At 39.5% G+C, this 27,928-nt stretch overlaps 2 protein-coding genes across 2 annotated transcripts; one reads left to right on the plus strand and one right to left on the minus strand.

The window, feature by feature from the left end:
* Nucleotides 1–101: 101 nt before the first annotated feature.
* Nucleotides 102–26,701, minus strand: LOC133640773 (fibronectin type III and SPRY domain-containing protein 2). The gene is made up of 12 exons (XM_062034385.1): nucleotides 26,677–26,701; nucleotides 21,362–21,457; nucleotides 14,995–15,228; nucleotides 13,601–13,623; nucleotides 13,416–13,537; nucleotides 9,657–9,812; nucleotides 7,779–7,913; nucleotides 6,295–6,448; nucleotides 2,789–2,922; nucleotides 2,595–2,727; nucleotides 2,362–2,538; nucleotides 102–419 (listed from the first exon to the last, which is right to left on the minus strand). Exons 2-12 carry the CDS (start codon nucleotides 21,449–21,451, stop codon nucleotides 167–169), a joined length of 1,611 nt encoding a protein of 536 aa, XP_061890369.1. The 5' UTR covers nucleotides 21,452–21,457; nucleotides 26,677–26,701; the 3' UTR covers nucleotides 102–166.
* Nucleotides 15,029–25,711, plus strand: LOC133640778 (uncharacterized). Its single transcript, XM_062034399.1, has 2 exons — nucleotides 15,029–15,238; nucleotides 23,711–25,711. The coding sequence occupies exon 2, from the start codon at nucleotides 23,733–23,735 to the stop codon at nucleotides 24,993–24,995; it is 1,263 nt and encodes a 420-aa protein (XP_061890383.1). The 5' UTR covers nucleotides 15,029–15,238; nucleotides 23,711–23,732; the 3' UTR covers nucleotides 24,996–25,711.
* Nucleotides 26,702–27,928: the final 1,227 nt, after the last annotated feature.

Below are 27,928 nucleotides of genomic sequence, written 5' to 3' on the forward strand. Positions count from 1 at the left end.
CATTCCATAGATGATGGTCAACTAATACCTAATGTGGAGATGCTAATATTGAAGGACACCTCCATTCCATAGATGATGGTCAACTAATACCTAATGTGGAGATGCTAATATTGAAGGACACCTCCATTCCATAGATGATGGTCAACTAATACCTAATGTGGAGATGCTAATATTGAAGGACATATCTGGGAGCCTCCATTCCATTGATGATGGTCAGAGCTCCTGGGCTGTCCAGGCCAAAACAAGGGTGCACCAAACGCTGGAAGTGACACTGGAAGGTGTGCAGGTGTTGTTTCAAATCCACGTTAAAGAAGCTCAGGGTTCCTCTCTCATAGTCCAAAGCCACACCCACACGGACTGGGTTCACCGTGATCCTCAGGTCAGGACTCCAGCCATCGTGCAGAAACTCGTACTTGTGCCTGGAACATGGAGGACAATATGGGAGATGACTAAAATGGAGGACAATATGGGAGATGACTAAAATGGAGGACAATATGGGAGATGACTAAAATGGAGGACAATATGGGAGATGACTAAAATGGAGGACAATATGGGAGATGACTAAAATGGATGGGAGATGACTAAAATGGAGGACAATATGGGAGATGACTAAAATGGAGGACAATATGGGAGATGACTAAAATGGATGGGAGATGACTAAAATGGAGGACAATATGGGAGATGACTAAAATGGAGGACAATATGGGAGATGACTAAAATGGAGGACAATATGGGAGATGACTAAAATGGAGGACAATATGGGAGATGACTAAAATGGATGGGAGATGACTAAAATGGAGGACAATATGGGAGATGACTAAAATGGAGGACAATATGGGAGATGACTAAAATGGATGGGAGATGACTAAAATGGAGGACAATATGGGAGATGACTAAAATGGAGGACAATATGGGAGATGACTAAAATGGAGGACAATATGGGAGATGACTAAAATGGATGAGAGATGACTAAAATGGAGGAGAGGATGGGAGATGACTAAAATGGATGGGAGATGACTAAAATGGAGGAGAGGATGGGAGATGACTAAAATGGATGGGAGATGACTAAAATGGAGGAGAGGATGGGAGATGACTAAAATGGATGGGAGATGACTAAAATGGAGGAGAGGATGGGAGATGACTAAAATGGAGGAGAGGATGAAAGATGACTAAAATGGAGGAGAGGATGGGAGATGACTAAAATGGAGGAGAGGATGGGAGATGACTAAAATGGAGGAGAGGATGGGAGATGACTAAAATGGAGGAGAGGATGAAAGATGACTAAAATGGAGGAGAGGATGGGAGATGACTAAAATGGAGGAGAGGATGGGAGATGACTAAAATGGATGGGAGATGACTAAAATGGAGGAGAGGATGGGAGATGACTAAAATGGATGAGAGATGACTAAAATGGAGGAGAGGATGAGAGATGACTAAAATGGATGGGAGATGACTAAAATGGAGGAGAGGATGGGAGATGACTAAAATGGAGGAGAGATGACTAAAATGGAGGAGAGGATGGGAGATGACTAAAATGGATGGGAGATGACTAAAATGGAGGAGAGGATGGGAGATGACTAAAATGGATGAGAGATGACTAAAATGGAGGAGAGGATGGGAGATGACTAAAATGGATGGGAGATGACTAAAATGGAGGAGAGGATGGGAGATGACTAAAATGGATGAGAGATGACTAAAATGGAGGAGAGGATGGGAGATGACTAAAATGGATGGGAGATGACTAAAATGGAGGAGAGGATGGGAGATGACTAAAATGGAGGAGAGATGACTAAAATGGAGGAGAGGATGGGAGATGACTAAAATGGATGGGAGATGACTAAAATGGAGGAGAGGATGGAAGATGACTAAAATGGATGAGAGATGACTAAAATGGAGGAGAGGATGGGAGATGACTAAAATGGAGGAGAGGATGGGAGATGACTAAAAAGAAACAACAAATGGAATGTTGATAACGATCATGTGAGAAACGAAGCACAATACATAAAAAAAGTTCAGTTAAAGTAGCAATGATTGTCACACACACACTAGGTGTGGTGAAATTATCCCCTGCATTTGACCCATCACCCTTGTTAACCCCCTGGGAGGTGAGGGGAGCAGTGAGCAGCAGCGGTGGCCGCGCCCGGGAATAATTTTTAGTGATTTAACCCCCAATTCCAAGCGTTGATGCTGAGTGTCAAGCAGGGAGGTAATGGCTCCCATTTTTATAGTCTTTGGTATGATTCGGGGTTTGAACTCACAACCTACCCATGTCAGGTAGGCCACTGAGCAGGTAAGCACTCTTAATAACTGCTGTGGTGACTGCAGTGTTGGGAAAGGGCCAAGATGGCGTCACCTGTGTACCTGGATGGAGTGAGGACGTGTCTCATGCACCAGGAGCTGCTGTTTCCTCCCAGGTAGTGACTTCTCTCCGTGTCCTCATACGCCACACCAATACGATACTCTGTCTCATGGTCCACCGACACTTCCCAGTAATGGCGAGCACGTACTGGAATCAGATCCCCCAGGACCGCCACACAACTGCCACGCAAGAGAAGAGTTATGGAGAAGAAGTCATTCATCAACTATTGGTGTACCTGGTGAAGTAGTTGTGGTCTAGACCCATAGCACTTATTGGTACTTCTTCATCCCCGTAAAATAAGGTCAGACCGTCCTCTGAGAAGGACAAGCAAGGATGGGCAGTGTCCTCCATCAGGTGGAAGAAGGTACCTGTCCATCACAAATAACTGCTACATCAGTCTTAAATGTGATGGAAACATGTTCTTCTCACCAGTCGTGGAGATGGTGATGACATCACTCTTGTCGCTCTGACCGCCAACATTGACGGCCCTCACACACACGCTGTAATGACGGCCATCTTGGAGGGCAACCAGACACTGGCACGTGGGTATTGCTACCACACACCTGGGAACGCCAAGGTCATCAATAATACACACGTCTCCATCCAGGTAAATAATCAATGCACTTTTCACCAGCGAGGTAAATAATCAATACAGTTTACAACATTCTTTCATCTATACACTCATCACCATCAAGGTAAATAATCAATACACTCTCCAACATTCATTAATCAATACACACATCACCATCAAGGTAAATAATCAATACACTTTACAACATTCTTTAATCAATACACACGTCACCATTTGGGTAAATAATCAATACACACACGTCACCATCAAGGTAAATCAATACACTTTACAACATTCATTCATCAATACACACATCACCATCAAGGTAAATAATCAATACACTCTCCAACATTCATTAATCAATACACACGTCACCATTGAGGTAAATAATCAATACACTTTACAATATTCATTAATCAAGACACATCACCATCAAGGTAAATAATCAATACACTTTACAACATTCTTTCATCAATACACACATCACCATTTGGGTAAATAATCAATACACTCTCCGACATTCATTAATCAATACACACGTCACCATCAAGGTAAATAATCAATACACTTTACAACATTCTTTAATCAATACACACGTCACCATTTGGGTAAATAATCAATACACACACGTCACCACCAAGGTAAATAATCAATACACTTTACAACATTCATTCATCAATACACACATCACCATCAAGGTAAATAATCAATACACTCTCCAACATTCATTAATCAATACACACGTCACCATTCAGGTAAATAATCAATACACTTTACAACATTCTTTAATCAATACACACGTCACCATTTGGGTAAATAATCAATACACACACGTCACCACCAAGGTAAATAATCAATACACTTTACAACATTCATTCATCAATACACACATCACCATCAAGGTAAATAATCAATACACTCTCCAACATTCATTAATCAATACACACGTCACCATTCAGGTAAATAATCAATACACTCTCCAACATTCATTAATCAATACACACATCACCATCAAGGTAAATAATCAATACACAATCCAGCATTCATTAATCAATACACACGTCACCATTGAGGTAAATAATCAATACACTCTCCGACATTCATTAATCAATACACACGTCACCATTGAGGTAAATAATCAATACACTCTCCAACATGCATTCATCAATACACACGTCACCATCAAGGTAAATAATCAATACGCTCGTCACCATGCATAATTAATACACTTTACAACATTAATTAATCAAGACACATTTCACCATACATAATCAATACACATTTCACCATACATAATCAATACACATTTCACCATACATAATCAAGACACATTTCACCATACATAATCCAGACACATTTCACCATACATAATCAATACACATTTCACCATACATAATCAATACACATTTCACCATACATAATCAATACACATTTCACCATACATAATCAAGACACATTTCACCATACATAATCAAGACACATTTCACCATACATAATCAATACACATTTCACCATACATAATCAATACACATTTCACCATACATAATCAAGACACATTTCACCATACATAATCAAGACACATTTCACCATACATAATCAATACACATTTCACCATACATAATCAAGACACATTTCACCATACATAATCAATACACATTTCACCATACATAATCAATACACATTTCACCATACATAATCAAGACACATTTCACCATACATAATCAAGACACATTTCACCATACATAATCAATACACATTTCACCATACATAATCAATACACATTTCACCATACATAATCAAGACACATTTCACCATACATAATCAAGACACATTTCACCATACATAATCAATACACACTTCACCGATAAATAATCAATACACATTTCACCACGCATAATCAATACACTTTTCAGCATTGTGTAATCAATACACTTAACACATTTCACCATACATACAATTCATACAGTAGTGTATAATGATGTAGAGTAGAGTATAATGTAAGGAAGTACAGTAGAGTATAATGTAATGAAGTACAGTAGTGTATATATTGTAATGATGTACAGTAGTGTATATTGTAATGAAGTAGAGTAGTGTGTATTGTAATGATGTACAGTAGTGTATATTGTAATGAAGTAGAGTAGTGTATATTGTAATGATGTACAGTAGTGTATATTGTAATGAAGTACAGTAGTGTATATTTTAATGATGTACAGTAGTGTATATTGTAATGAAGTAGAGTAGTGTATATTGTAATGAAGTACAGTAGTGTATATTGTAATGATGTACAGTAGTGTATATTGTAATGATGTAGAATAGTGTATATTGTAATGAAGTACAGTAGTGTATATTGTAATGAAGTAGTAGAATAGTGTATATTATAATGATGTAGAATAGTGTATATTGTAATAAATTACAGTAGTGTATATTGTAATGATGTAGTAGAATAGTGTATATTGTAATAAAGTAGAGTAGTGTATATTGTAATGATGTAGTAGAATAGTGTATATTGTAATAAAGTAGAGTAGTGTATATTGTAATGATGTAGTACAGTAGTGTATATTGTAATGATGTAGTAGAATAGTGTATATTGTAATGAAGTAGAGTAGTGTATATTTTAATGATGTAGTAGAGTAGTGTATATTCTAATGATGTAGTAGAGTAGTGTATATTGTAATGATGTAGTAGAATAGTGTATATTGTAATGATGTAGTAGAATAGTGTATATTGTAATAAAGTAGAGTAGTGTATATTGTAATGATGTAGTAGAATAGTGTATATTGTAATGATGTAGTAGAATAGTGTATATTATAATGATGTAGTAGAATAGTGTATATTGTAATAAAGTAGAGTAGTGTATATTGTAATGATGTAGTAGAATAGTGTATATTGTAATGATGTAGTAGAGTAGTGTATATTGTAATGATGTAGTAGAATAGTGTATATTGTAATGATGTAGTAGAGTAGTGTATATTGTAATGATGTAGTAGAATAGTGTATATTGTAATGATGTAGTAGAATAGTGTATATTGTAATAAAGTAGAGTAGTGTATATTGTAATGATGTAGTAGAATAGTGTATATTGTAATGATGTAGTAGAATAGTGTATATTGTAATGATGTAGTAGAATAGTGTATATTGTAATGATGTAGTAGAATAGTGTATATGGTAATGATGTAGTAGAATAGTGTATATTGTAATGATGTAGTAGAATAGTGTATATTGTAATGATGTAGTAGAATAGTGTATATTGTAATGATGTAGTAGAATAGTGTATATTGTAATGATGTAGTAGAATAGTGTATATTGTAATGATGTAGTTGAATAGTGTATATGGTAATGATGTAGTAGAATAGTGTGTACTTACTGTGTAACGTGGTGGTCAGTGTCATCAAGTGTCAACTGTTGGAGTTCCAGTGTGTAAGAATCGACAGGATCACAGTTTCCAGACTCCCAGCGAATTAGAGCAGCCTCTGTGCAGCTGCAACACTCCTTCAACTTCAGCACTGGAGGTGAAGGAACTGCACACAAGAATAATATCATAAACAATATGCAGTACTCCTGATACTGTATATACTATAATACTGTACAATAATAATATCACTAATATAAGCACTCATTTAGTCTTTCCCTCCAGTAGTATTATTACAGTACACTTTGTAGAGTAATATTTCATCTCCACTAGTATTATTGCAGTACAGTAATGTTTGTTCTCCAGTAGTATTATTACAGTACACTTTGTAGAGTAGTATTTCATCTCCAGTAGTATTATTGCAGTACAGTAGTGTTTGATCTCCAATAGTATTATTACAGTACAGTTTGTAGAGTAATATTTGATCTCCACTAGTATTATTGCAGTACAGTAATGTTTGTTCTCCAGTATTAGTATTACAGTACAGTAGAGTATTGTTTGATCTCCAGTAGTAGTAGTAGTACAGTAGAGTAATGATCTCCAGTAGTAGTATTCCAGTAGGGTAATGATCTGCAGTAGTAGTATTATTACAGTAGAGTAATGATCTCAGTAGTAGTAGTACTATTGTTACAGTAATGATCTCAGTAGTAGTATTATTCCAGTAATGATCTCAGTAGTAGTATTATTCCAGTAATGATCTCAGTAGTACTAGTAGTATTAGAGTAATGATCTCAGTAGTAGTATTATTATTGCAGTAATGATCTCAGTAGTACTAGTAGTATTAGAGTAATGATCTCAGTAGTAGTATTATTATTGCAGTAATGATCTCAGTAGTACTAGTAGTATTAGAGTAATGATCTCAGTAGTAGTATTATTATTGCAGTAATGATCTCAGTAGTACTAGTAGTATTAGAGTAATGATCTCAGTAGTAGTAGTATTACAGTAATGATCTCAGTAGTAGTAGTAGTATTAGAGTAATGATCTCAGTAGTAGTAGTAGTATTAGAGTAATGATCTCAGTAGTAGTAGTATTACAGTAATGATCTCAGTAGTAGTAGTATTATTACAGTAATGATCTCAGTAGTAGTATTATTATTACAGTAATGCTCTCAGTAGTAGTATTATTAGAGTAATGATCTCAGTAGTAGTAGTATTATTACAGTAATGATCTCAGTAGTCGTATTATTATTACAGTAATGATCTCAGTAGTAGTAGTATTATTAGAGTAATGATCTCAGTAGTAGTATTATTAGAGTAACGATCTCAGTAGTAGTAGTATTATTAGAGTAATGATCTCAGTAGTAGTAGTATTATTACAGTAATGATCTCAGTAGTAGTATTATTAGAGTAATGATCTCAGTAGTAGTAGTATTATTACAGTAATGATGTCAGTAGTAGTAGTATTATTACAGTAGTAGTAGTAGTAGTAGTAGTATTACCTGTGAGGTAGAGTACCTTGTCGCTGGCAGGACTGATGCCGGTGGTGTTGGTGGCCGTGAGCCACACTTCATACTGAGCTCCAGGCAGCAGGTCTGTCAGAGAGCACTGACTTTCTTTCACTTTCACTTTGTGCACTGAAAGAAGGAAAGCAAAGTTCATGATCATTAGTGCATATTTAATTAACTTTACAGAAGGTTAAGAGTTTCATGTCAGGTTCCTTTGGAAGTGAGCACACCTGTCACTCATCTTTTCACTGACCAGGTATCAACTTTGACACACAGTCATGGTGGAGGAAGGACCCGCCTTGGTGTCACGTGACCGCGTGTTGTGATAATAAACTGAGTCCTTGGTACCTTGATGATATAATGACACAGTCATGGTACTGACATGGTGGAGGAAGGACCCGCCTTGGTGTCACGTGACCGCGTGTTGTGATAATAAACTGAGTCCTTGGTACCTTGATGATATAATGACACAGTCATGGTACTGACATGGTGGAGGAAGGACCTTTGTGTCTCCTCTTCTTCAACTTCTTCCTGTTGTCCAACCAATTATTTTTTATTCCACAACTATCTTCTTCTTCACCTCCTTCTTCTTCTTCTTCTTCTTCTTCTTCCTGATGTCCAACCAGTGGTGGTCAAAAGTGTACGTACACGTGTAAAGAACATCATGTCATGGCTGTCTTGACTTTACAATCACTTCTATTTTGTTGTGATGTAGTGATTGGAGCACATACTTGTTGTGATGTAGTGATTGGAGCACATACTTGTTGTTGTTGTGATGTAGTGATTGGAGCACATACTTGTTGTTGTTGTGATGTAGTGATTGGAGCACATACTTGTTGTTGTTGTGATGTAGTGATTGGAGCACATACTTGTTGTTGTTGTGATGTAGTGATTGGAGCACATACTTGTTGTTGTTGTGATGTAGTGATTGGAGCACATACTTGTTGTTGTTGTGATGTAGTGATTGGAGCACATACTTGTTGTTGTTGTGATGTAGTGATTGGAGCACATACTTGTTGTTGTTGTGATGTAGTGATTGGAGCACATACTTGTTGTTGTTGTGATGTAGTGATTGGAGCACATACTTGTTGTTGTTGTGATGTAGTGATTGGAGCACATACTTGTTGTTGTTGTGATGTAGTGATTGGAGCACATACTTGTTGTTGTTGTGATGTAGTGATTGGAGCACATACTTGTTGTTGTTGTGATGTAGTGATTGGAGCACATACTTGTTGTTGTTGTGATGTAGTGATTGGAGCACATACTTGTTGTTGTTGTGATGTAGTGATTGGAGCACATACTTGTTGTTGTTGTGATGTAGTGATTGGAGCACATACTTGTTGTTGTTGTGATGTAGTGATTGGAGCACATACTTGTTGTTGTTGTGATGTAGTGATTGGAGCACATACTTGTTGTTGTTGTGATGTAGTGATTGGAGCACATACTTGTTGCTCACTAAAAACATTCATGAAGTTTGCTTCTTTTATGAATTTATTATGGCTCTACTGAAAATGTGAGGGTGAAAAGTATACATACAGCAATGTTAATATTTGCTTCCTTGGCAAGTTGACCTGCAATAAGACACTTTTGGTAGCCATCCACAAGCTTCTGCTTGATGATCTCCAGTAGTAGTATTATTACAGTAATGATCTCAGTAGTAGTAGTTTTAGAGCAGACATGCGGGTGTGTTACCTGGTGGTGCAGCAGTAGGTGTGTGGTGCAGCACAGGTGTGTTACCTGGTGGTGCAGCAGTAGGTGTGTGGTGCAGCACAGGTGTGTTACCTGGTGGTGCAGCAGTAGGTGTGTGGTGCAGCACAGGTGTGTTACCTGGTGGTGCAGCAGTAGGTGTGTGGTGCAGCACAGGTGTGTTACCTGGTGGTGCAGCAGTAGGTGTGTGGTGCAGCACAGGTGTGTAGTACAGCTCATAGAAGTCCACCGTGTCGTCAGAGAAGAGAGTCCAGCACACACGCAGAGATGTGTGTGTGGCCGAGTTGGCCACTTGAGGGTTAATGACTGGAGCTGAGGGAGCTGAGGACACAACATCATATCAATAAGTCATCATCTACTGTACCTGCAACAATGTTGATGGACTCCATCATGCTATCATCTACCTGCAACAATGTTGATGGACTCCATCATGCTCTCATCTACCTGCAACAATGTTGATGGACTCCATCATGCTATCATCTACCTGCAACAATGTTGATGGACTCCATCATGCTATCATCTACCTGCAACAATGTTGATGGACTCCATCATGCTATCATCTACCTGCAACAATGTTGATGGACTCCATCATGCTATCATCTACCTGCAACAATGTTGATGGACTCCATCATGCTATCATCTACCTGCAACAATGTTGATGGACTCCATCATGCTATCATCTACCTGCAACAATGTTGATGGACTCCATCATGCTATCATCTACCTGCAACAATGTTGATGGACTCCATCATGCTATCATCTACCTGCAACAATGTTGATGGACTCCATCATGCTCTCATCTACCTGCAACAATGTTGATGGACTCCATCATGCTATCATCTACCTGCAACAATGTTGATGGACTCCATCATGCTATCATCTACCTGCAACAATGTTGATGGACTCCATCATGCTATCATCTACCTGCAACAATGTTGATGGACTCCATCATGCTCTCATCTACCTGCAACAATGTTGATGGACTCCATCATGCTATCATCTACCTGCAACAATGTTGATGGACTCCATCATGCTATCATCTACCTGCAACAATGTTGATGGACTCCATCATGCTATCATCTACCTGCAACAATGTTGATGGACTCCATCATGCTATCATCTACCTGCAACAATGTTGATGGACTCCATCATGCTATCATCTACCTGCAACAATGTTGATGGACTCCATCATGCTATCATCTACCTGCAACAATGTTGATGGACTCCATCATGCTATCATCTACCTGCAACAATGTTGATGGACTCCATCATGCTATCATCTACCTGCAACAATGTTGATGGACTCCATCATGCTATCATCTACCTGCAACAATGTTGATGGACTCCATCATGCTATCATCTACCTGCAACAATGTTGATGGACTCCATCATGCTATCATCTACCTGCAACAATGTTGATGGACTCCATCATGCTATCATCTACCTGCAACAATGTTGATGGACTCCATCATGCTCTCATCTACCTGCAACAATGTTGATGGACTCCATCATGCTATCATCTACCTGCAACAATGTTGATGGACTCCATCATGCTATCATCTACCTGCAACAATGTTGATGGACTCCATCATGCTATCATCTACCTGCAACAATGTTGATGGACTCCATCATGCTATCATCTACCTGCAACAATGTTGATGGACTCCATCATGCTATCATCTACCTGCAACAATGTTGATGGACTCCATCATGCTATCATCTACCTGCAACAATGTTGATGGACTCCATCATGCTATCATCTACCTGCAACAATGTTGATGGACTCCATCATGCTATCATCTACCTGCAACAATGTTGATGGACTCCATCATGCTATCATCTACCTGCAACAATGTTGATGGACTCCATCATGCTATCATCTACCTGCAACAATGTTGATGGACTCCATCATGCTATCATCTACCTGCAACAATGTTGATGGACTCCATCATGCTATCATCTACCTGCAACAATGTTGATGGACTCCATCATGCTATCATCTACCTGCAACAATGTTGATGGACTCCATCATGCTATCATCTACCTGCAACAATGTTGATGGACTCCATCATGCTATCATCTACCTGCAACAATGTTGATGGACTCCATCATGCTATCATCTACCTGCAACAATGTTGATGGACTCCATCATGCTATCATCTACCTGCAACAATGTTGATGGACTCCATCATGCTATCATCTACCTGCAACAATGTTGATGGACTCCATCATGCTATCATCTACCTGCAACAATGTTGATGGACTCCATCATGCTATCATCTACCTGCAACAATGTTGATGGACTCCATCATGCTATCATCTACCTGCAACAATGTTGATGGACTCCATCATGCTATCATCTACCTGCAACAATGTTGATGGACTCCATCATGCTATCATCTACCTGCAACAATGTTGATGGACTCCATCATGCTATCATCTACCTGCAACAATGTTGATGGACTCCATCATGCTATCATCTACCTGCAACAATGTTGATGGACTCCATCATGCTCTCATCTACCTGCAACAATGTTGATGGACTCCATCATGCTATCATCTACCTGCAACAATGTTGATGGACTCCATCATGCTATCATCTACCTGCAACAATGTTGATGGACTCCATCATGCTATCATCTACCTGCAACAATGTTGATGGACTCCATCATGCTATCATCTACCTGCAACAATGTTGATGGACTCCATCATGCTATCATCTACCTGCAACAATGTTGATGGACTCCATCATGCTATCATCTACCTGCAACAATGTTGATGGACTCCATCATGCTATCATCTACCTGCAACAATGTTGATGGACTCCATCATGCTATCATCTACCTGCAACAATGTTGATGGACTCCATCATGCTATCATCTACCTGCAACAATGTTGATGGACTCCATCATGCTATCATCTACCTGCAACAATGTTGATGGACTCCATCATGCTATCATCTACCTGCAACAATGTTGATGGACTCCATCATGCTATCATCTACCTGCAACAATGTTGATGGACTCCATCATGCTATCATCTACCTGCAACAATGTTGATGGACTCCATCATGCTATCATCTACCTGCAACAATGTTGATGGACTCCATCATGCTCTCATCTACCTGCAACAATGTTGATGGACTCCATCATGCTATCATCTACCTGCAACAATGTTGATGGACTCCATCATGCTATCATCTACCTGCAACAATGTTGATGGACTCCATCATGCTATCATCTACCTGCAACAATGTTGATGGACTCCATCATGCTCTCATCTACCTGCAACAATGTTGATGGACTCCATCATGCTATCATCTACCTGCAACAATGTTGATGGACTCCATCATGCTATCATCTACCTGCAACAATGTTGATGGACTCCATCATGCTATCATCTACCTGCAACAATGTTGATGGACTCCATCATGCTATCATCTACCTGCAACAATGTTGATGGACTCCATCATGCTATCATCTACCTGCAACAATGTTGATGGACTCCATCATGCTATCATCTACCTGCAACAATGTTGATGGACTCCATCATGCTATCATCTACCTGCAACAATGTTGATGGACTCCATCATGCTATCATCTACCTGCAACAATGTTGATGGACTCCATCATGCTATCATCTACCTGCAACAATGTTGATGGACTCCATCATGCTATCATCTACCTGCAACAATGTTGATGGACTCCATCATGCTATCATCTACCTGCAACAATGTTGATGGACTCCATCATGCTATCATCTACCTGCAACAATGTTGATGGACTCCATCATGCTATCATCTACCTGCAACAATGTTGATGGACTCCATCATGCTATCATCTACCTGCAACAATGTTGATGGACTCCATCATGCTCTCATCTACCTGCAACAATGTTGATGGACTCCATCATGCTATCATCTACCTGCAACAATGTTGATGGACTCCATCATGCTTGTGACGTCCGACAGGTCAGCAAGAGGCGTGTCAAAGTCCAGACGTGTGGACAAGGTGAGGTCCATCGCTTCTTTGGCAAAGTCCTCCATTCTTAGGAGGAGCAGGAAGTGAGGACTTGATCATGAATCACATGCTGCAACAGCACTTGTTTACCTTTTAATGGTGGCAACCACAACCTGTCATGGGAAGGGGAGATAGAGTAGTCAGTGTGCAGCTTACATATAACAATAAGTCAACACAAACATGCTGCTGAGGACTTTTCCTAGTGGGTGTGTCCAAATGTTGGGTTAGAGTACATTTCCTAGTGGGCTAGAGTACATTTCCTAGTGGGTGTGTCCAAATGTTGGGTTAGAGTACATTTCCTAGTGGGTGTGTCCAAATGTTGGGTTAGAGTACATTTCCTAGTGGGCTAGAGTACATTTCCTAGTGGGTGTGTCCAAATGTTGGGTTAGAGTACATTTCCTAGTGGGTGTGTCCAAATGTTGGGTTAGAGTACATTTCCTAGTGGGCTAGAGTACATTTCCTAGTGGGTGTGTCCAAATGTTGGGTTAGAGTACATTTCCTAGTGGGTGTGTCCAAATGTTGGGTTAGAGTACATTTCCTAGTGGGTGTGTCCAAATGTTGGGTTAGAGTACATTTCCTAGTGGGCTAGAGTACATTTCCTAGTGGGTGTGTCCAAATGTTGGGTTAGAGTACATTTCCTAGTGGGTGTGTCCAAATGTTGGGTTAGAGTACATTTCCTAGTGGGTGTGTCCAAATGTTGGGTTAGAGTACATTTCCTAGTGGGCAAGAGTACATTTCCTAGTGGGTGTGTCCAAATGTTGGGTTAGAGTACATTTCCTAGTGGGTGTGTCCAAATGTTGGGTTAGAGTACATTTCCTAGTGGGTGTGTCCAAATGTTGGGTTAGAGTACATTTCCTAGTGGGCTAGAGTACATTTTCTAGTGGGTGTGTCCAAATGTTGGGTTAGAGTACATTTCCTAGTGGGTGTGTCCAAATGTTGGGTTAGAGTACATTTCCTAGTGGGTGTGTCCAAATGTTGGGTTAGAGTACATTTCCTAGTGGGCTAGAGTACATTTCCTAGTGGGTGTGTCCAAATGTTGGGTTAGGGTACATTTCCTAGTGGGCTAGAGTACATTTCCTAGAGGGCGTGTCCTAAGAAGAGTACATTTCCTAGTGGGCGTGTCCAAATGTGTTTGAGTACATTTCCTAGTGGGCGTGTCCAAATGTGTCTGAGTACATTTCCTAGTGGGCGTGTCCAAAGGTGTTACAGTACATTACCTAGTATGCGTGTCCAAAGGTGTTACAGTACATTACCTAGTATGCGTGTCCAAATGTGTTTGAGTACATTTCCTAGTGGGCGTGTCCAAATGTGTTTGAGTACATTTCCTAGTGGGCGTGTCCAAAGGTGTTACAGTACATTACCTAGTATGTGTGTCCAAAGGTGTTAGTACAATTCTTAGTGGGCGTGTCCTAACACAATCATGGACATCATGGATGTTTTGAGGGTTGATTAGTAGAAGTTGTAGTTGAGAGGATGTTGAGTACCTTGAGAAAAAGCCTGATATCGTGGCTGCGGTAAACCTCCTTGGCTTCCTCAATGAGCTCCTTGGAGGCGTCCAGATGTTCCCCACAAGCAAGCAGCTGAGTGTACAAACTCTGCAACTTGTTCTTCTTCTGCTCCTCCAGTCCTGCAGCAGCATCATCATGACCCTGGGACAAGGTGTGCAGCACCTGGTTGTAGTGACGCTCCAAGTGCTGCTCACGACGCCCAAAGTTCTCCTGCATCATGGTAACATTCACACACTTATCTCTCTCATTAATCACATCATAGTAACATTCACACACTTATCTCTCTCATTAATCACATCATAGTAACATTCACACACTTATCTCTCTCATTAATCACATCATAGTAACATTCACACACTTATCTCTCTCATTAATCACATCATAGTAACATTCACACACTTATTATCTGTGTCATTAATGATATCATAATAACATTCACACACCTATTATCTGTGTCATTAATGACATAACATTCACACACTTATTATCTGTGTCATTAATGATATCATAATAACATTCACACACTTATTATCTGTGTCATTAATGATATCATAATAACATTCACACACCTATTATCTGTGTCATTAATGACATAACATTCACACACTTATTATCTGTGTCATTAATGATATCATAATAACATTCACACACTTATTATCTGTGTCATTAATGACATAACATTCACACACTTATTATCTGTGTCATTAATGATATCATAATCGGGACGGTATAGCTCGGTTGGTAGAGTGGCCGTGCCAGCAACTTGAGGGTTGCAGGTTCGATCCCCGCTTCCGCCATCCTAGTCACTGCCGTTGTGTCCTTGGGCAAGACACTTTACCCACCTGCTCCCAGTGCCACCCACACTGGTTTAAATATAACTTAGATATTGGGTTTCACAATGTAAAGCGCTTTGAGTCACTTGAGAAAAAGCGCTATATAAATGTAATTCACTTCACTTCACTTCATAACATTCACACACTTATTTGTGTCATTAATGACATAACATTCTTACACTAATTATTGGTGTCATTAATGACATAATAATAACATTCACACACTTATTTGTGTCATTAATGACATAACATTCTTACACTAATTATTGGTGTCATTAATGACATAATAATAACATTCACACACTTATTTGTGTTATTAATGACATAACATTCTTACACTAATTATTGGTGTCATTAATGACATAATAATAACATTCACACACTTATTTGTGTCATTAATGACATAACATTCTTACACTAATTATTGGTGTCATTAATGACATAATAGTAACATTCACACACTTATCTCTCTCATTAATCACATAATAACATTCACACACTTATTTGTCTCATTAATGATATAACATTCACACACTTATTATCGGTGTCATTAATGACATAACATTCACACACTTATTATCGGTGTCATTAATGACATAACATTCACACACTTATTATCTGTGTCATTAATGACATAACATTCACACACTTATCTCTCTCATTAATGACATAACATTCACACACTTATTATCTGTGTCATTAATGATATCATAATAACATTCACACACTTATTTGTGTCATTAATGACATAACATTCTTACACTAATTATTGGTGTCATTAATGACATAATAATAACATTCACACACTTATTTGTGTCATTAGTGACATAATAGTAACATTCACACACTTATTTGTGTCATTAATGACATAACATTCACACACTTATTATCGGTGTCATTAATGACATAACATTCACACACTTATTTGTGTCATTAATGACATAACATTCACACACTTATTTGTGTCATTGATGACATAACATACACACACTTATTTGTGTCATTAATGACATAACATTCACACACTTATTATTGGTGTCATTAATGACATAACATTCACACACTTATTTGTGTCATTAATGACAACATTCACACACACTTATTATTGGTGTCATTAATTACATAATAATAACATTCACACACTTATTATTGGTGTCATTAATGACATAACATTCACACACTTATTATCTGTGTCATTAATGACATAACATTCACACACTTATTATTGGTGTCATTAATGACATAACATTCACACACTTATTTGTGTCATTAATGACAACATTCACACACACTTATTATTGGTGTCATTAATTACATAATAATAACATTCACACACTTATTATTATTGTTATTAATTACGTAACATTCACAGTTATTTGTCATTAATGACATAACAACATATATTATTATTATTATTATAAACGGCTAAAAGTCGTATAATTTCTTCCTTGACCTGATGTTAGCTGTTAGCAGTCACACAAAGGTGGTTGTTGTTGTTTTACTGCAATCACATGTTGTAGTTTGTGTTGATTGTTTCCTTCTGACTCACATTGTACCTCCACAGTCAGTCACATTGTACCTCCACAGTCAGTCACATTGTACCTCCACAGTCAGTCACATTGTACCTCCACAGTCAGTCACATTGTACCTCCACAGTCAGTCACATTGTACCTCCACAGTCAGTCACATTGTACCTCCACAGTCAGTCACATTGTACCTCCACAGTCAGTCACATTGTACCTCCACAGTCAGTCACATTGTACCTCCACAGTCAGTCACATTGTACCTCCACAGTCAGTCACATTGTACCTCCACAGTCACATTGTACCTCCACAGTCAGTCACATTGTACCTCCACAGTCAGTCACATTGTACCTCCACAGTCTCATTGTACCTCCACAGTCACATTGTACCTCCACAGTCAGTCACATTGTACCTCCACAGTCAGTCACATTGTGCCTCCACAGTCAGTCACATTGTACCTCCACAGTCAGTCACATTGTACCTCCACAGTCAGTCACATTGTACCTCCACAGTCAGTCACATTGTACCTCCACAGTCAGTCACATTGTACCTCCACAGTCAGTCACATTGTACCTCCACAGTCATATTGTACCTCCACAGTCAGTCACATTGTACCTCCACAGTCAGTCACATTGTACCTCCACAGTCAGTCACATTGTACCTCCACAGTCAGTCACATTGTACCTCCACAGTCACATTGTACCTCCACAGTCAGTCACATTGTACCTCCACAGTCAGTCACATTGTACCTCCACAGTCAGTCACATTGTACCTCCACAGTCAGTCACATTGTACCTCCACAGTCAGTCACATTGTACCTCCACAGTCAGTCACATTGTACCTCCACAGTCAGTCACATTGTACCTCCACAGTCAGTCACATTGTACCTCCACAGTCAGTCACATTGTACCTCCACAGTCAGTCACATTGTACCTCCACAGTCAGTCACATTGTACCTCCACAGTCAGTCACATTGTACCTCCACAGTCAGTCACATTGTACCTCCACAGTCAGTCACATTGTACCTCCACAGTCAGTCACATTGTACCTCCACAGTCATATTGTACCTCCACAGTCAGTCACATTGTACCTCCACAGTCAGTCACATTGTACCTCCACAGTCAGTCACATTGTACCTCCACAGTCACATTGTACCTCCACAGTCAGTCACATTGTACCTCCACAGTCAGTCACATTGTACCTCCACAGTCAGTCACATTGTACCTCCACAGTCAGTCACATTGTACCTCCACAGTCAGTCACATTGTACCTCCACAGTCAGTCACATTGTACCTCCACAGTCAGTCACATTGTACCTCCACAGTCAGTCACATTGTACCTCCACAGTCAGTCACATTGTACCTCCACAGTCAGTCACATTGTACCTCCACAGTCAGTCATATTGTACCTCCACAGTCAGTCACATTGTACCTCCACAGTCACATTGTACCTCCACAGTCAGTCACATTGTACCTCCACAGTCAGTCACATTGTACCTCCACAGTCAGTCATATTGTACCTCCACAGTCAGTCACATTGTACCTCCACAGTCACATTGTACCTCCACAGTCAGTCACATTGTACCTCCACAGTCAGTCACATTGTACCTCCACAGTCAGTCATATTGTACCTCCACAGTCATATTGTACCTCCACAGTCAGTCACATTGTACCTCCACAGTCACATTGTACCTCCACAGTCACATTGTACCTCCACAGTCACATTGTACCTCCACAGTCAGTCACATTGTACCTCCACAGTCAGTCACATTGTACCTCCACAGTCAGTCACATTGTACCTCCACAGTCAGTCACATTGTACCTCCACAGTCAGTCACATTGTACCTCCACAGTCAGTCACATTGTACCTCCACAGTCAGTCACATTGTACCTCCACAGTCACATTGTACCTCCACAGTCAGTCACATTGTACCTCCACAGTCAGTCACATTGTACCTCCACAGTCAGTCACATTGTACCTCCACAGTCAGTCACATTGTACCTCCACAGTCATATTGTACCTCCACAGTCAGTCACATTGTACCTCCACAGTCAGTCACATTGTACCTCCACAGTCAGTCACATTGTACCTCCACAGTCACATTGTACCTCCACAGTCAGTCACATTGTACCTCCACAGTCAGTCACATTGTACCTCCACAGTCAGTCACATTGTACCTCCACAGTCAGTCACATTGTACCTCCACAGTCAGTCACATTGTACCTCCACAGTCAGTCACATTGTACCTCCACAGTCAGTCACATTGTACCTCCACAGTCAGTCACATTGTACCTCCACAGTCAGTCACATTGTACCTCCACAGTCAGTCACATTGTACCTCCACAGTCAGTCATATTGTACCTCCACAGTCAGTCACATTGTACCTCCACAGTCACATTGTACCTCCACAGTCAGTCACATTGTACCTCCACAGTCAGTCACATTGTACCTCCACAGTCAGTCATATTGTACCTCCACAGTCAGTCACATTGTACCTCCACAGTCACATTGTACCTCCACAGTCAGTCACATTGTACCTCCACAGTCAGTCACATTGTACCTCCACAGTCAGTCATATTGTACCTCCACAGTCATATTGTACCTCCACAGTCAGTCACATTGTACCTCCACAGTCACATTGTACCTCCACAGTCACATTGTACCTCCACAGTCACATTGTACCTCCACAGTCAGTCACATTGTACCTCCACAGTCAGTCACATTGTACCTCCACAGTCAGTCACATTGTACCTCCACAGTCAGTCACATTGTACCTCCACAGTCAGTCACATTGTACCTCCACAGTCAGTCACATTGTACCTCCACAGTCAGTCACATTGTACCTCCACAGTCACATTGTACCTCCACAGTCAGTCACATTGTACCTCCACAGTCAGTCACATTGTACCTCCACAGTCAGTCACATTGTACCTCCACAGTCAGTCACATTGTACCTCCACAGTCAGTCACATTGTACCTCCACAGTCAGTCACATTGTACCTCCACAGTCAGTCACATTGTACCTCCACAGTCAGTCACATTGTACCTCCACAGTCAGTCACATTGTACCTCCACAGTCAGTCACATTGTACCTCCACAGTCAGTCACATTGTACCTCCACAGTCAGTCACATTGTACCTCCACAGTCAGTCACATTGTACCTCCACAGTCAGTCACATTGTACCTCCACAGTCAGTCACATTGTACCTCCACAGTCAGTCACATTGTACCTCCACAGTCACATTGTACCTCCACAGTCAGTCACATTGTACCTCCACAGTCAGTCACATTGTACCTCCACAGTCAGTCATATTGTACCTCCACAGTCAGTCACATTGTACCTCCACAGTCACATTGTACCTCCACAGTCAGTCACATTGTACCTCCACAGTCAGTCACATTGTACCTCCACAGTCAGTCACATTGTACCTCCACAGTCACATTGTACCTCCACAGTCAGTCACATTGTACCTCCACAGTCAGTCACATTGTACCTCCACAGTCAGTCACATTGTACCTCCACAGTCACATTGTACCTCCACAGTCAGTCACATTGTACCTCCACAGTCATATTGTACCTCCACAGTCAGTCACATTGTACCTCCACAGTCACATTGTACCTCCACAGTCAGTCACATTGTACCTCCACAGTCAGTCACATTGTACCTCCACAGTCAGTCACATTGTACCTCCACAGTCAGTCACATTGTACCTCCACAGTCAGTCATATTGTACCTCCACAGTCAGTCACATTGTACCTCCACAGTCACATTGTACCTCCACAGTCACATTGTACCTCCACAGTCACATTGTACCTCCACAGTCAGTCACATTGTACCTCCACAGTCACATTGTACCTCCACAGTCAGTCACATTGTACCTCCACAGTCAGTCACATTGTACCTCCACAGTCAGTCACATTGTACCTCCACAGTCACATTGTACCTCCACAGTCACATTGTACCTCCACAGTCAGTCACATTGTACCTCCACAGTCAGGAAGATTTCCTCCAAGTGTCCTGCAAACTTTTCCATCTCGCCCACTTTTTCTTCTAACTGATGTCTTCTGATGGCCATTTCACTCTAGAGTTGGGAAATAAACCAAGTTTGTTACACCAATAGTCATAGTATGTTAATGTTGTGTATCACAATAGTCACATTCTAATGTTGTGTATCACAATAGTCATATTTTAATGTTGTGTATCACAATAGTCACATTCTAATGTTGTGTATCACAATAGTCACATTCTAATGTTGTGTATCACAATAGTCATATTTTAATGTTGTGTATCACAATAGTCATATTTTAATGTGTATCACAATAGTCATATTTTAATGTTGTGTATCACAAGTCACATTTTAATGTGTATCACAATAGTCATATTTTAATGTTGTGTATCACAAGTCACATTTTAATGTGTATCACAATAGTCATATTTTAATGTTGTGTATCACAAGTCACATTTTAATGTGTATCACAATAGTCATATTTTAATGTTGTGTATCACAAGTCACATTTTAATGTGTATCACAATAATCACATTTTAATGTTGTGTATCACAATAATCACATTTTAATGTTATGTATCAACATAGTCATATTTAGTTGTGTATCACAAGTCATATTTTAATGTTTTGTATCACAATAGTCATATTTTAATGTGTATCACAATAGTCACATTTTAATGTTGTGTATCACAATAGTCACATTTTAATGTTGTGTATCACAATAGTCACATTTTAATGTGTATCACAATAGTCATATTTAGTTGTGTATCACAAGTCATATTTTAATGTTGTGTATCACAATAGTCACATTTTAATGTTGTGTATCACAATAGTCATATTTTAAAGGCCTACTGAAATGAATTTTTTTTATTTAAACGGGGATAGCAGATCTATTCTATGTGTCATACTTGATCATTTCGCGATATTGCCATATTTTTGCTGAAAGGATTTAGTATAGAACAACGACGATAAAGATTGCAACTTTTGGTATCTGATAAAAAAAAGGCTTGCACCTACCGGAAGTAGCGTGACGTAGTCAGTTGAACATATACGCAAAGTTCCCTATTGTTTACAATGATGGCCGCATGAAGTGAGAGAGATTCGGACCGAGAAAGCGACAATTTCCCCATTAATTTGAGCGAGGATGAAAGATTTGTGGATGAGTAAAGTGCAAGTGAAGGACTAGTGGGGAGTTGAAGCTATTCAGATAGGGAAGATGCTGTGAGAGCCGGGGGTGACCTGATATTCAGCTGGGAATGACTACAACAGTAAATAAACACAAGACATATATATACTCTATTAGCCACAACACAACCAGGCTTATATTTAATATGACACAAATTAATCCTGCATAATAACACCTGCGTGTTTGTTATGCTAGCTCCTAGCTCCTCTGCTAGCTCCTAGCTCCATAGAACACGCCAATACAATTCAAACACCTGATCAACACACACAATCACTCAGCCCAAAAGACCGTTCACCTAACCCAAGGTTCATAAAGCTTATATATTTTAAAAAAGTTACGTACATACGCAAAAAAAAGTTGTGCACATACGGTCAAGCGATCAAATGTTTAGAAGCCAAAGCTGCATACTCACAGTAGCACGTCTGCGTCTTTGTCATCCAAATCAAAGTAATCCTGGTAAGAGTCTGTGTTGTCCCAGTTCTCTACAGGCGTCTGTCTATCCAAGTCAAAAGTCCTCCTGGTTAGAGTCTCTGTTATCCGAGTTCTTCCATCTTGACTGCATCTTTCGGGAATGTAAACAAAGCGCCGGCTGTGTACTGTTGTGGCTGACTTCCTTCGAAAAATACGTCCGTTTCGCACCGACAACTTTCTTCTTTGCTTGCTCAGCTTCCTTCTCCATAATGCAATGAACATGATTGCAACAGATTCACGAACACAGATGTCCAGGATACTGTGGAATTATGAAATGAAAACAGAGCTTTTTCGTATTGGCTTCAATGTGGAAGGCATACCCGTGTTCCCCGGTCTACGTCACGCGCATACGTCATCCTCAGAGGCGTTTCGAACCGGAAGTTTAGCGGCAAATTTAAAATGTCACTTTATAAGTTAACCCGGCCGTATTGGCATGTGTTATAATGTTAAGATTTCATCATTGATATATAAACTATCAGACTGCGTGGTCGCTAGTAGTGGCTTTCAGTAGGCCTTTAAAGTTGTGTATCACAATAGTCATATTTGAGGTGTGTTCCTAATAAAGTGTCCCCAGTGAAAGAGAAATAAAGGTCATTACTTCCATGTCAGATGAATCTTCACTTTGTTTTGTATAGTTGTGTTGCATTTCTTCTTCTCTACAACCACACACAGCCACCTGGACAACATCATCATCATGGACAACATCATCATCATGGACAACATCATCATCATCATGAACGTCATCATCATGGACGTCATCATCATGGACAACATCATCATCATGGACAACATCATCATCATGGACAACATCGTCATCATCATGGACGTCATCATCATGGACAACATCATCATGGACAACATCATCATCATGGACAACATCGTCATCATCATGGACGTCATCATCATGGACAACATCATCATGGACAACATCATCATCATGGACAACGTCATGGACAACATCATCATCATCATAGACAACATCATCATGGACAACATCATCATAATGGACAACGTCATAATCACGGACAACATAATAATCATGGAAAACATCATCATGGACAACATAATAATCATGGACAACATAATCATGGACAACATAATAATCATGGACAACATAATGATGAACAACATCACAATCATGAACATCATCATCATGGACAACATCATCATCATGGACAACATAATTATAGACAACAAAATAATCATAGACAACATAATAATCATGGACAACATAATCATCATGGACAACATAATCATGGACAACAAAATAATCATAGACAACATAATCATGGACAACATAATAATGGACAACAAAATAATCATAGACAACATAATAATCATGGACAACATAATCATCATGGACAACATAATCATAGACACCATTATCATGGACAACATAATCATGGACATAATCATCATGGACAACATCACAATCATGAACAACATAATAATCACAGACACCATAATCATGGACATCATAATCATCATGGACAACATCATCATCATGGACAACATCATCATCATCATGGACAACATCATCATCATGGACAACATCATCATCATCATGGACAACATCATCATCATGGACAACATCATAATCATGGACAACATAATCATCATGGACAACATCATCATCATGGTAGAGAGCATCATTAGATACGGGATCACCTCATGGTTTGGCAACCTAACCATTAAGCTAAAAAGCAAACTGGCCGGCATGCATAAAACGGCAATGAAAATCGTAGGGAGGAAAGAATATGAGCCTATACAGAGCATCTATGAGCAGGCAGTTAGGAAAAAAGCTAAGAAAATTATTTCCAACTCACAACACCCACTCTTCCCTGAATATAGAACCCTGCCATCAGGGAGAAGACTCCGGGTCCCACTATGCAAATCGAACCGCCTTAAATTATCATTTGGCCCAGCCTCCATTAAGCTGACCAACAAGGTGCAATAGAATGTTAATACATAGGTTAGCACTTTTTTAGCACATAGCACTTTAGAACTAAGCACTTTAGCACAAAGCACTTTATCTATGAGCTCTAGTGCAATGTACACTGGCACTTTATCTTTATCTCCATACTGTAGATTTTATGCCTACATCAAAGTGCCATCTATGTCTATCAAGCTCCATGTTCTGATGTTTAAATGTTAGTTGTCTGGTTGTAGTTGTGTCTGTGCTTGTGTTTTTGTTCTGTTGTTTTTGTGTATGTTAAGAAAGCAATGATGCACTGTGCCCAAGACAAATTTCCCCGCGGGGACAGTAAAGTTGAACCTTGAACCTTGAACCTTGAACATAATCATGGACAACATCATCATCATGGACAACATCATCATCATGGACAACATCATCATCATGGACAACATCATCATCATGGACAACATCATCATCATGGACAACATAATCATGGACAGCGTAATAATCATGGACAACATAATCATCATGGACAACATAATAATCATAGACACCATTATCATGGACAACATAATCATGGACATAATCATCATGGACAACATCACAATCATGAACAACATAATAATCACAGACACCATAATCATGGACATCATAATCATCATGGACAACATCATCATCATGGACAACATCATCATCATCATGGACAACATCATCATCATGGACAACATCATCATCATCATGGACAACATCATCATCATCATGGACAACATCATCATCATCATGGACAACATAATCATCATCATGGACAACATCATCATCATGGACAACATCATCATCATCATGGACAACATCATCATCATCATGGACAACATCATCATCATCATGGACAACATCATCATCATCATGGACAACATCATCATCATCATGGACAACATAATCATCATCATGGACAACATAATCATCATCATGGACAACATCATCATCATCATGGACAACATCATCATCATCATGGACAACATCATCATCATCATGGACAACATCATCATCATCATGGACAACATCATCATCATGGACAACATCATCATCATGGACAACATAATCATGGACAACATCATCATCATGGACAACATCATCATCATGGACAACATAATCATGGACAGCGTAATAATCATGGACAACATCATCATCATGGACAACATAATCATCATGGACAGCGTAATAATCATGGACAACATCATCATCATCGACAACATAATCACCATGGACAACATAATCATCATGGACAACATCATCATCATCGACAACATAATCACCATGGACAACATAATCATCATGGACAACATCATCATCATGGACAACATAATCATCATGGACAACATAATCATCATGGACAACATCATCATCATGGACAACATAATCATGGACAACATCATCATCATGGACAACATCATCATCATGGACAACATAATCATGGACAGCGTAATAATCATGGACAACATCATCATCATGGACAACATCATCATCATGGACAACATCATCATCATGGACAACATAATCATCATGGACAACATAATCATCATGGACAACATAATCATCATGGACAACATAATAGTAATGGTGATTATAAAGGTAAGAAGAAGAGAGAGTTGTGTTTACCTGATGAAGTTTGCAGAGCAGCAAGTTGATGATTATAAAGGTAAGAAGAAGAGAGAGTTGTGTTTACCCGATGAAGTTTGCAGAGCAGCAAGTTGATGATTATAAAGGTAAGAAGAAGAGAGTTGTGTTTACCCGATGAAGTTTGCAGAGCAGCAAGTTGATGATTATAAAGGTAAGAAGAAGAGAGTTGTGTTTACCTGATGAAGTTTGCAGAGCAGCAAGTTGATGATTATAAAGGTAAGAAGAGAGAGTTGTGTTTACCTGATGAAGTTTGCAGAGCAGCAAGTTGATGATTATAAAGGTAAGAAGAAGAGAGAGTTGTGTTTACTCGATGAAGTTTGCAGAGCAGCAAGTTGATGATTATAAAGGTAAGAAGAAGAGAGAGTTGTGTTTACCCGATGAAGTTTGCAGAGCAGCAAGTTGATGATTATAAAGGTAAGAAGAAGAAGAGAGAGTTGTGTTTACCCGATGAAGTTTGCAGAGCAGCAAGTTGATGATTATAAAGGTAAGAAGAAGAGAGAGTTGTGTTTACCCGATGAAGTTTGCAGAGCAGCAAGTTGATGATTATAAAGGTAAGAAGAAGAGAGTTGTGTTTACCTGATGAAGTTTGCAGAGCAGCAAGTTGATGATTATAAAGGTAAGAAGAGAGAGTTGTGTTTACCTGATGAAGTTTGCAGAGCAGCAAGTTGATGATTATAAAGGTAAGAAGAAGAGAGAGTTGTGTTTACTCGATGAAGTTTGCAGAGCAGCAAGTTGATGATTATAAAGGTAAGAAGAGAGAGTTGTGTTTACCTGATGAAGTTTGCAGAGCAGCAAGTTGATGATTATAAAGGTAAGAAGAAGAGAGAGTTGTGTTTACCCGATGAAGTTTGCAGAGCAGCAAGTTGATGATTATAAAGGTAAGAAGAAGAAGAGAGAGTTGTGTTTACCCGATGAAGTTTGCAGAGCAGCAAGTTGATGATTATAAAGGTAAGAAGAAGAGAGAGTTGTGTTTACCCGATGAAGTTTGCAGAGCAGCAAGTTGAGTGAATGTGAGCAGCAGAGGACAGAAATAGAAACTGGTCACGTGACAACATGCCGGCGACACAAATAAACACCAACTTGATGCTGAAATAGGAGATGTAAATATTGTTTCAGGCTGTAAATGCTTCACTTCGGACATATTTCCGACATTTATGACACAAAGAGCAAAATGGGAGATGTAAATATTGTTTCAGGCTGTAAATGCTTCACTTCCGACATTTATGACTCAAACAGCAAAGTTGATGGCAACTATCGAGAGGATGGTGCCTTCACTGCCCCTCGTAACACCCACAAGG

The sequence above is a fragment of the Entelurus aequoreus genome, linkage group LG02, assembly GCF_033978785.1.
Source record: "Entelurus aequoreus isolate RoL-2023_Sb linkage group LG02, RoL_Eaeq_v1.1, whole genome shotgun sequence".
Classification (NCBI taxonomy): Eukaryota; Metazoa; Chordata; class Actinopteri; order Syngnathiformes; family Syngnathidae; genus Entelurus; species Entelurus aequoreus.